At 45.1% G+C, this 12,321-nt stretch overlaps 1 protein-coding gene across 2 annotated transcripts in view; it reads right to left on the reverse strand.

Annotated features, from left to right (window-relative positions):
- Positions 1-12,321, reverse strand: part of LOC124138936 — a 35,028-nt gene that overhangs the window by 22,072 nt on the left and 635 nt on the right. The window contains exons 2-3 of one of the 2 annotated variants that reach the window (XM_046505846.2): positions 11,360-11,527; positions 10,197-10,765 (exon numbers count right to left, since the gene is read on the reverse strand). The exons of the other annotated variant lie outside the window; for it this stretch is intronic. Coding sequence (XP_046361802.2) covers positions 10,548-10,765; positions 11,360-11,527 — 386 coding nt within the window. The 3' untranslated portion in view covers positions 10,197-10,547. Of the gene's footprint in view, positions 1-10,196; positions 10,766-11,359; positions 11,528-12,321 lie in introns of those variants that run through there. 2 annotated transcript variants of the gene reach the window in all.

Here is a 12,321-nt window from a genome sequence, read left to right on the forward strand (position 1 = left end):
TCTCCACGACCGGCTCATCCTTGGATAGGTCGTGGCATGGGGGTGCTCCAGTTGTTTGGGTAGTTTCTTGGATTTTCCGTTGTAGGATGGACAGTGGTACATCGTCTTCTGGATCCCATTCCTCCTCATCAGAGTCGGTGTTGGTGGGATCAGGGTCCTGTGTGCCAATGTGATCTGGCAATACCACATCCGTCGGCCGGTTTTCAGGTCCAAGGTATGGTTTCAGTCGGTTTGCATGCACTGGAGCCCGTAGGGGTCTGTGTGTTCCACAACGACGTAGAAGGTAGTTTGGGGTTTCGTACGCGAATACAATGTAGAATGGTCCTGTGTATGCTCGTTGGAGCTTCCTTGACACATGGGGTAACAGGTTGCCTTTCTTGAGCCACACTTTTTGTCCTACGGTAAAGGTCGGCACTTGTGCTTTGAGATCATATCTTGCTTTGTAGGCTTCCTGTGCGGCCTTGACATTGGTCTGTGCGATATTCCGTGCCATTTCTAAATTGTCCAGCAATTGACGGAGGTCAGTCCTGATTTTGTATGGCAGGTCCGCGGGAATAGGTTGAAGGATGTTATCAATAGGAAGTCGTGGTTCCCTGCCATACACCATGAAGTATGGGGAATAACCCGTGGAGTTTATTGCCGGACTGAGCCGATATCCCGCCATAATGCTAGGGAGTAAGTGGGGCCATGCGTCTCTGGCATCTTCACAGTAGACCCTGATGGCTTGAGATATCACACTATTCATGCGTTCCACAGCTGCATTTGTTGCGGGATGGAATGGTGACGTCCTTAGCCGTTTGACTTCAAGGAGTTTGCACAGCTCCGAGAGGATTCGTGAAATAAACTCCCCCCCATTGTCTGTTAGCAATGCTCTTGGGGTAGAGTGCCTGGTGATGATGCCATCGTAAAAAGCTGTGGCTACTTCCTTGGCTTTCTTGGATCTGAGAGGAAAAGCTTCAGGCCAACGAGAGGCCGAGTCAACACAGACTAAGACATACTGGTACCCTTCGCTGGTGGTTGTAAATTTCCCAAGGAGGTCGATAGACCATCGGTCAAATACATCCACTATTTCCAGTGGTTTCAGTGGTGCCGGATGGTAGTGGAAGTCCCGTTTAGCTGTTTGACAAGGTACACACGTAGCGATCCACATTTTGACGAAGCTGTACATACCCTTCCAATAATACTTCAAGCGGATGGCTGCATAACAACGGTCTACCCCTGGGTGTGCTGCCAGAAGATGGTCATGGAAGGCCCGAACAATGTCTTGTCTGAGGGGCTTGGGTATGCAGATTTGGCGATAAGTCCGCATAGGTAGCTCCGTGCGATCCCTTGGCGTATAGAAATGTACCAGTAGGCCATCGTCGAGCTCATAATCCGCAGCTTCTAGGATGATTTTTCTGGCTGCCTTGTCTCCATCTGGCAGTGTCCCATCAGTTAGGTAGTTCATGACATCTCTGAAGATGGGGTCTGCATTTTGTAGCCCTTTAAGGTGATCAGGTGATATTCCCTCCAGGTACTTTAATTTTTCCATGTTCCCGGGAGCCTCCGTAGCTACCGCCTGGCTACACGTTGTGTCGGCCGCGTCTGGGGTGTTAATGATTGTATCAATTCCCAACAGCTCTTCTTGTTCGTCATCTTCCCGGCTAGGGTAGGGGCGTCGACTGAGTGCATCTGCATTCCCGTTCTTGGGGCCTGGCACATAGGTAATGTGTAAATCGTACTGCGACAGTAGTATGCTCCAACGACCCAGGCGTCCCGTCGCATCCTTGATTGTGTTTAAGTATTGGAGAGCTGCATGGTCTGTGATCACTGTGCAGCGGCTATCCGCCAAAAAGGGGTGGAAATGTTTGAGGCCCAGGACAGTAGCAAGGCACTCCTTTTCTGTGATGGAATATTTCTTTTGAGTTGGAGACAGGCTCTTTCCTGCGAATGATATGGGGTGTTCCTTGCCGTCAGCATTCTTTTGTGATAACACGAAACCCACACACTGTTCTGATGCATCGCATGCCAGAATGAATGGTCCAGAGAAGTCCGGGTATGCTAATACCGGCGCAGAAGTCAGTGCTGTCTTCAAAGTTGTAAAAGCCTTTTCTGCGGCTGCAGTCCAAGTGTACGAGATGTCCTTGCGTAGTAAGAAGTGCAGAGGTTCGACAATGTTGGCGTACCCCTTGATGAATTTCCTATAATATCCTGCTAGTCCCAAGAAGGACCGGAGGGCTTTGGTGTTAGTAGGTTGTGGATAGTTCACCACACTGTCTACCTTGGCTGGATCCATTGCCACACCATCCTTAGATATGACATGACCCAAATAGTGGATGGTAGAAAGGGCAAAGTGACATTTGGTAGGTTTAAGTTTCAATTTCGCCATCCTGAGTTTGTTAAAAACTGCCTCCAAATGGTCTAAGTGCTCTTCGAATGTTTTGGAATAAATCAAAAGGTCGTCCAAATAACTTAGGACCGATTTCCATGACATCGAGGAGAACAAGGACGAGATAATAAATGAGAAGCAGCTTGGGGCGTTGACCAGCCCGAAGGGCATGACTTTGAACTGATATGCCCCCTCCCCTTGCACAATAAATGCGGTTTTCATTTTACTGTTCTCGGCCATCGGCACTTGGTGATATCCCGCCATCAAATCCAAGCTCGTGTAATAGCTGGCTTGGCTTGTCCCAAGAGACATCAACGATTGGTCAATATTCACTAATGGCCAATGCTCGACCGATGTGATTCGGTTAAGCCGGCGAAAATCGACACAAAATCTTGTCGTCGAGTCCTTCTTTTTGACCAGTAAGACAGGGGCCGCCCATGGTGAGAAGGATGGCTCGATGATGTCATGATCCAGCATTTGTTGTACATGTTTACTAATTTCTTCCCGTTGATTTGGATTGACAGGGTAGGGTCGTTGGCGTAAGGGTAGGTGGGACCCGGTATCGATGTGGCATTCAAAGAGGTGGGTGCGTCCCAGTTCCGTAATGTCTTTGGCGAAGACATCGCGATGTCGGCCCAAGAATAGTAGTAAGGTATCCCGTTCTTCATCAGTAAGGTTGTCCTGAGTTAAATTCAGATCCAGCTCCGCAGCTTGTTTGAAGTATTTGTCCTGAGTTGGCTTATCAAGCTGAAGAAGGTTGTTTAATATGGATGGCGGCTCTCGTTTTGTTGTTGTCATCTTATTTGTGATGATGTCATGGGAGGTGACGTCATTGTTGACAGATGACACCGGCAGTGGGGGTACAACTGATGTGACATCATTGTTGACAAGTGACACCATGTGTGGTGACTGATCATTTGTGTCAACAGGCAGTGGGGGTACAACTGATGTGACATCATTGTTGACAAGTGACACCATGTGTGGTGACTGATCATTTGTGTCAACAGGCAGTGTAGTTACAACTGAGGTGACATCATTGTTGACAAATGACACCATGTGTGGTGACTGATCATTTGTGTCAACAGGCAGTGGGGGTACAACTGATGTGACATCATTGTTGACAAGTGACACCATGTGTGGTGACTGATCATTTGTGTCAACAGGCAGTGTAGTTACAACTGATGTGACATCATTGTTGACAAATGACACCATGTATGGTGACTGATCATTTGTGTCGACAGGCAGTGGAGGTACAACTGATGTGACATCATTGTTGACAAGTGACACCATGTGTGGTGACTGAGCATTTGTGTCAACAGGCAGTGTAGGTACAACTGATGTGACATCATTGTTGACAAGTGACACCATGTGTGGTGACTGAGCATTTGTGTCAACAGGCAGTGTAGGTACAACTGATGTGACATCATTGTTGACAAGTGACACCATGTGTGGTGACTGAGCATTTGTGTCAACAGGCAGTGTAGGTACAACTGATGTGACATCATTGTTGACAAGTGACACCATGTGTGGTGACTGATCATTTGTGTCAACAGGCAGTGGGGGTACAACTGATGTGACATCATTGTTGACAAGTGACACCATGTGTGGTGACTGATCATTTGTGTCAACAGGCAGTGTAGTTACAACTGAGGTGACATCATTGTTGACAAATGACACCATGTGTGGTGACTGATCATTTGTGTCAACAGGCAGTTGCAACGTTTCTGATGTAACATCCTTATTGACATGTGCCGCCCGTGTGCTTTGGCTCTCTGAGTCCGTCATTACCAAGTGAACACCTAAGTCAAAATCCTCCTCCAAAGTTTCAAAGTCTGCTACAACCGTTCCGGTGGGAATGTTTACTGTTGTGCTTTTGGGGTTTAGTACCCGGAAGGGTGCACTCATTTTATCTAAAGATACCAGACAATGGCTACCAACTATAGAATAAATTTGTGCGAGAGTAGTAGAAGGTTTCAGCAATCCAGTGAGTCCATTAGTTCCGGATGTAATTTGTACTGAAAAGCAAGCCTCCGCGTGTGGGGGAATAGACAGTTGACTTTCCGTGCGAGCTGCCAATGTGGGGTAGGGTGTGAGAAAGGGTGTAGCTGTGAGGCCCTTGTGTAAGACTAACTGTCGTTTAGTGAAATCAATTGAAGCTACATGGTCAGTTAGGAAATCCAAGCCCAGTATAACTTCTTGTTGTAACCCTTCCACAACATAAAATGTCTGAGACAGCTTTAAGTGTGCTACTGTGATTGGTAGGGTAACCATTCCTGTTATGGTAAGTGGAGTACCATCTGCCCCAGCTAGCTTAACCCGTGGAGCAAGTTGTAGGTGTTGTGTTTCATTGATGCCTAAACTCTGATAGTGGTGTAAGTTGAGACATGATGATGAAGCCCCGGTGTCTACTAAGGCACGAAATTCCTTGGACTTAATGGTGATGGCAATCATGCTGTTAGCCAGATGTATACTGTTAATCGTCTGGAGGGACGGCACGATAACAGGAGGGGGGGAAGAGGGGCGAGAATCTTTGGTGGATGGTGAGCCGTGTTGGCTCCTTTCATTTAAGACCGGCCCTGTACAAAGGTCATCCCTACCCCCCAAGATGGGTTGACCTATTCTATTTCTACTAGCCCAGTTCACTAGGAGAGGGGAGTCAGGTGGAGTACGGATACCATCTGTTCGGCTTCCCATGTTTGGCGCGGGGGTGTCAGGTAGGTTATTCCGGACTGATTCTTTATCATGATCAGTTCGGGAAGCATTTACTGGTTGAGGAGGGGAGGTGGGTAGGAAACTATCAGGATCTTCATCCTTGGTTTCTGACACTTGATACTCTACGGACTGGTCCACTGACGTTGGAGGGGGAGTAGGAAGGAAACTAACTCTCTTCCGTGGATATGGTTTCAAAACTGAGTACTCTGTGGTGAGGTTAGCCGTTTGTGTGAGGGGTTGGTACTGAGACAGTTTCCCGGGCTGCTGCCGCCAGCCAGATGTGTTGTGAAGTGTAGGGGGGGCAGGAGGTGTCGACCCACGTTCACTGGTGATTACGGAGGGTCCCGGTTCACTGCTTACCTCTAAGCTTATTGGAATGTTAGTATGTTGATATAATTGTGGTTGATAGTCTATGGGGCTATTTTCAAGTTCCTGGCGTCAAACTGGGGGTTGCCTTGTGGTACACCACCGAGCAATGTGTCCTTGTTTGTTACAGCGAAAACACTGTATTAATCGGGCTCTACATTCCCTGGGATGCACATGCATCATACCGCATCCGCGACACGTGTATGCACGGTTGGTTGTTATTGGATTTCGTTGGGGGGTAAGACCCTCCGGTTTATACTGATAGTTTCCCTGAGGTAAGTACCGGTCGTTACGACTGGTGGGTGACCGCGCCTGGGCATATGGATAATTTTGTGACTGATAAGGCCTTTGCCGAGTAGGTGTTGCCATGTTTTCTGTGTAGTTTGGTGGTACCTGTGGTGTCTGGTGTTGCAAGTATTGGCTTAGATCTACCACATTTACTGGTTGTGTTGTATTTTGCCGGGAGTTGGTGGTAAGCTCATCTACCTGTTCACTTAACAAATGGATAGCGTGCATGACTCGTGAGTCGTTTTCCTGACAGTCAGTTGCATCAGCGATTTCTGCGCTCTGTACTACTTCAGCAAGGGTAGAATGTGGCCTAGTGAGCACAAATCTTTTGACACTTTGGCATGCATTTCTAAGAACGAGATCCCTGATAAAATCGTCACTGTTTCTGCCAATAATAGCTGCCTGATGCCTGACTGCTTGTAAAAAGTCAGCGAATGGTTCAGCCTGTTTTTGTTTCCTATCAATGAGTTCGTTAGCTCTTCTTAACATAACTATTGAGTTGGGAGCATAACGTTGTAAGAATGACTTCCTCAGGCTCTGCCAGGAGCAATTATCCCTAGCTAACGTCCCTTCAAACCAGTGTGAGGCTTGTGCTGTTAGATATAATGGCAACAGTTCCCGCTTTTCCTCCTCTGTGTACCCATGTACCTTACAGTAGCGTTCATATTTCTTTAACCATCCCTCTGCTTTTAAGGGATCATGCCCATCGTACGGTTGCATCGGCACCGCGGACAGTGAAACAGCCCTTGTGATCGTATGAGTGGGGTTCCCTGTCCCTGACGAATTTGAATTGTTGCTATACGGGGGAGCCAGTGCATTTGTCTGATATGCTGGGGGGGCAGGACAGCTGGGAACATTTACCGTGCGCGTGGTGGGAGTAGTGAATATATCTGTCTGTAACAGCTGAGAGTCTGCTACAGGCGTGTTAAAGGGTGTCCAGTCGAATGGTAGAGGGGGGTGGTCCGAGGTTGTGTTACTGGGGGCTGAGATAGGGGTGTCTATTGACGTTACGGTTGTTGTTGTGCTAGTCATGGTTGTAGTGCTCTCTGGTTCATCGGGGCATGTTTTATTACTAGCACATGGTGATGAAAACAATGCTGACCAGGCTGGCCTAGAAGTAGGGACTGGTGTTAGGCACTGCTGATTTACTGGCTTAACTGATATGGGTTTATCACTAGCTTGGGGAGTAAGTGGCATGCTTAATTCAAGGATCTCGCTCTTTTACAATAGTTACATGAATAATTATGTTCACTATCATGCATCAATATCTGCTTACCTAATCGACTTGATCCACGAATTTGGCAATAACACAAATGTCAATTGTCAAAATGTCACCACTTAAGAGTTCTGTTTGGATTCTTGCACTTCTCTCGTCCCCTTGATCCAGCACTCTTCAGTCTTCCTCCAAATCGTCCCCCGTCTATCTCGGTGTGGTCGGGGCTGTGCAACCGTTTGCACCGTTCCTTCCTGTTTAGAACAGGTAATTCGCTCGCGCTACCTCTCCGCGTTGCTATCTGACTAGTGTACACACTGTACACAGTTACCTTACTTGTGCAACCGCTGCACAAGTCCCCTTTACTTGCGCAACCGCTGCGCAACGTGATCTTGTTTGTGCAACCGCCGCACAACGTTACCCGACAATGCTTTTTGGCAGTAATTGCTACGCCTCGTCACTTTACTTGTGCGACCGCCGCACAGTTTTACTTTTACTTGCGCAACCGCTGCGCGATGTTACTTTGCTTGTGCACCCGCTGCACAACGCTACCTGACAATGCTTTTTGGCGATCGTCAGGGAAGATCGTACCCCGCATCAAACCACCACGTATCCAAGGTACTTTTCGCCCCTTAATTACAGGTGTTAATTGGTGTTAATTAACCGGAGGGTAACAGTCGTTACCTCCTCACCTGTACTACGGTAATCCCCTCGTTCTTGGTGCTGACAGACTGGGATGTTACGAGAGGTACAAGGTCAGTACCCGAGGGCCTTGGATGAATTACCGTAGTTCTCCCAATGAGCACAAAGAGTTTCTTTCGTTGATGACTGTTTATTCAATCACTAATGATTGATCAACAACTTCTGGTCACGATGGTTTAAGGACTTTAGCCGCAAAGCTTCAGTCCTGGCCGAAATACTGGAGGTGTAAACTGGTGTTTTTCAGAGTAAGGTCGAGATCGTGGTGCTCAATTGGGATCCTCCAGTCTCCCCGAACCTTGGGTCTCCCCGTCCTTTTTACCCCCAGCTTACGTCAAGGTTTTACCCATTTTTTCCTATTTCATTGGTCAAACACCTTTCCCCCCTTACCTTAGGTCGTTCTTCCCCACTCTTCTCTAATAACCAGAACCTTATTCGGACTCGCTATCATGTAACTTCTTACCCCTTGGAATTCGGACTATTTTCCCCCCTCAGACCATATATGTCCAAAGTCCCTGACGTTCCCGTACCTCCCAACTCTATTTTTTCCTTTTATCTATTTCTCATCTGTTAATTATATTTCGTTCATGTATAACCCTCGACCTACTGCCCTCGTCCCTGGATCCTCGTGGCCCGGCATGCTCCCGTAGTCTTCCAGTAACCAGAGCTGCCTGTTTTATACATTTACCTATTCCCGACTTACCGACCCCAACTCTCCCTCTTGATCTTTTATAGAATCAGAATGTATCTTAATGCTTATTAATTACTTTAATTACTTGTTAATTATCTAAATGTATATTACACTTTTATGCCTATAATAATGCCTATAATACTTGGTGCTTTGAAATGGGTAACCATCCAGTTTTAATTTGTTGGTGGATAAAGTCAACTACAAATTCAGCGAACATTCCTTGTCTTTATAGATACGTGTATGGTCTTTAAAAGCTCAGATTCCAAATTCTATTTTAAAAACACACCCTACCACTTCTGTGTCAAGTTAATTTCTCGTCACATAGTCGATTCGAAGTTGTGGGTGGTATCCTTTGCCGAATTAAGATTTGGTGAACTGGATCCGATAAATATTGTTATCATACCTCCATGTCAGACTAATGAGATCTGATTGGTTCACGTGATCTTGATATAATACTTTAGCATGCCTCCATTTCAGAATGACGAGATCTGATTGGTTCAAGTGATCTTGATATAATACTTTATCATACCTCCATTTCAGAATAATGAGATCTGATTGGTTCACGTGATCTTGATATAATACTTTAGCATACCTCCATTTCAGAATGACGAGATCTGATTGGTTCGCGTGATCTTCACGTGTATCCAGCCTTCGAGGGAAATATATTTCTGAGCGGGAGAATAAATCCCTTATACTCCGCCACCACTGCTGCAACTTAAGGGCCCTTTTATGGACGTGTTGCGCAGTCTGTGGGACAGTACACACATTGGGGAAGAGTTGAGACCCTGACTGAGACTATTGAGACGCTAATCCATTCCTGGATCCATAGATCTCACTTTATCATATAATGGGAAGTTTTCTCGGCAGGATAAAGCCAACGGATAAAAACGGCGTATGTTGTGGACATATACATATAAAGACTCAAATATATGCTAAAAGAATAGGTACAGTGTTTCCAAAACACAATGCGTCATCGCCCTTGTCAGGCGGCGATCGAATCGGGATTAACCATCGGGAATATGAAGAAAATCAAAACAAAACAATAGTCTAAGATACTGAATATCAGTGGGACGCAGCTGAGACATTTTACAAGTTTGGGCACCTTTGGATATGTTATTTGGGAAACAATTGAGCGAGGACACACATTTTAAGCCTAGTAGGATCAGTTTCCATATCTGTGCTTGTAGACATCTAGCTGTGGCTTGTGTCCTTATCCCCAATTTAAAACCGTTGGATTTGACCGAAATATATCGGAATTGTTACCTTGTTTCATTTTGTCGCTGTGTGTACATCTGACTGCACTTTGTAACTTTATGACCAGCTGATGACAATTTTAGCCGCGCAGACTCTAATACAAATGTGACGTCTCATCGACTAGGGTTCGAGTAATTAACTTCCCTTTGATAAAGGGCAGTTACTCCAGCGGGCGGACCGATGGATTGTAGCGAAAGGCCAATAGAAACATTATGTGTAGGCAATTGGTATTTGCATGCACGTCGTTACGCCACTGTCTAAGAAATAGTTTTCAGTTGGAACTATATTGACTGTTGTCACTGTTCGACTGACTTATGTCGGTTTTACAGTGCCGGGCCACTGAGATACCATACCACAGTTTAACATTGATACTCCAATCAGACACTGTATAGTTACTCCGGGCAGACCAGTCCTTGTTTCATCCCCGTTATGCCGAGCTCCAGGCAGGGTAACAACAAGGTTTTATATATATTTTACGTCTTTTGGTATGACGCGGAAGAGGATCGTACAAGCGACCTTCCGCCTTGACCATGGATTGGCATCAATATTGAACTACAGGTACATTTGTTTTAACGATATTATGCAAAGGCAACGAGGAAAAGGTATGAAGTGGATAATTTTTATTAAGAAAATACACATACAAAACGATATAAGAACTCGTCAAAGCACATTTACTCGTTCACTACAGTCTTCCTTGCTTATGACACATCAATCTAAGATGTGTTACATTCGTTCAACTTCACGATCACTCTCACTTCCGATGTCAAATGGACACAAACTTACTATGAATTATTAAATGTTTCGGTTAAAATTTACTTGACTTACAGTTGTTATCAAATATAAACAATGAAGCATTTCTTCATAATAACCATTTGTTCGAAACGTTAAGCAAGTGTCCCGTTGACTGGATTTATTTCTTGTCTTGAATTAGCAAATGCCAACTCGATCATACATATTTATGGGTTGTATCTGAACTTCCGGACGGTAGAGCCGCCGTTTGTGTTGGGGGAACGGATTTCCAGAGTGGGTCTGCCATTGCTGCTTGTGTTGCGTACAGTAACACGGTGTCGGCCCATCGTGCCAGTGATACCCCGCAGGTTGTTGTTGCCAGTGATGGGACGAGTACCGCTAGGGTTAAGTCTGTTGAAGTCGCGAACAGCATCACCATAACTCCCTGAAAACATATTCAAAAATTAATGACTGAGATATATGGGTTCAAGTGCATTTGTCAAGAAAATCTACTGGGTGTGATAATGCTTATGAATATGAAAAAACACTAATTCGATTTTGATGAATCAATGTCGACCTTATCCTGAACCTGTTATACTGGTAATAATAGTGATAATGATATTTCTATTGCTACTAGGCTTCTCGATGCTACCAAGTTACCAAGACAGTGTGGGATGTTGCTCATAATATCAATCACACGATTGTTTTACAGGCCGCCGTCATTTAGTTGGAATATTGCTAACTGTGGCGTTAAGCAACAAGCAACACTACATCTGCACTTTGGTGGTAAATGGCTGCAGGAAATTACTCCCCCAATATCTAAACCACTGTGAAGTTCAAACAAATGAAGCAATGCTGTACGCCGCGTTCAGCCTCTGTTCCTGCTAACGATTCAGCTGTTTCTGCTGTTGTTACAGTGTTAACTGTTTCACCAACAATTTATTGGATTCTAATCCCACAGAAGAGTGTTAAAACAGAAAAACCGCAACATTTCCAGAATGTGGACATCTATGATATATGTTAGTGATATTAATCTCACCTTGACGATTATATTGCCGGGTGAGTCTCGACCCGCTCCGTGAGACCCGACCCCGGGAGAAGCTACGGAACAGAGAACGCCCAACAGTGAAGGCAGCACGCGCCAGTGGGACCCATCGCTTGTGGAGGCGGGGTTTTTCGGCAACGGCATTGAGGTAGGCCTTGATATCTGAAATGGTCAAATGATACATATAAATAGATACATTTAAAAATCGCAATCGCAATCGTGCACACAATATAAGCCATGATTTGACTTCTTAAAACTGTACACGGTACATGTCCAGAAGAATCTAGAAGAGCGCGCGTAAAATCACCACACTAGACACACACAAATGTGGTTAGCCTCTTCGAGTTGTAAACTTTCACACACACAAAAACACCTGGTAAGTAATTAGATAGGTAATTTATTAGTCTCTTCATGACTCTTCGTGATTCCCTATAACCGAATCGTGTTAACGGCTGAGGAAGTATAAAATCTTAATAATGACAAGTTATAGTAATATTGCTTTTATAATGAAGTGGCATTCCTTGAAACGAAATAATTCACATGATAACTGTGTTCCACATATTCTTGACATTCTTATGACGAGGCAGTGCATGTTTCTCAGTCGCTCTCTCGTTAGAAAGTGACTTCAGTAAACGCGGCTATGAAGACAGATTAACTGACAATTATCGGTTCGTCCAGGCAAAAAGTATAGAAATTGCTACGACATGAATTATGAACGCAATTTCTTTACTTGTATATTCCACATGTGTAAAGCTTGCTATAAAAATATTATCACCCATACCATATACTGTTAATAATTCCAATCCAACTTTATCTGCGCCTGTTTTAGATTCTGTAAACATTTACCAGGTTTGACACAGAGACGACACGGCGCTATTTAAACCGCCACAATACAATCCGTAACAATGCGACAGAAGGATGGCGGGAAACTACAACAAACAACACATGACAAAACG

This window comes from Haliotis rufescens, unplaced genomic scaffold (assembly GCF_023055435.1).
Source record: "Haliotis rufescens isolate VD_foot unplaced genomic scaffold, xgHalRufe1.0.p SCAF_19, whole genome shotgun sequence".
Classification (NCBI taxonomy): domain Eukaryota; kingdom Metazoa; phylum Mollusca; class Gastropoda; order Lepetellida; family Haliotidae; genus Haliotis; species Haliotis rufescens.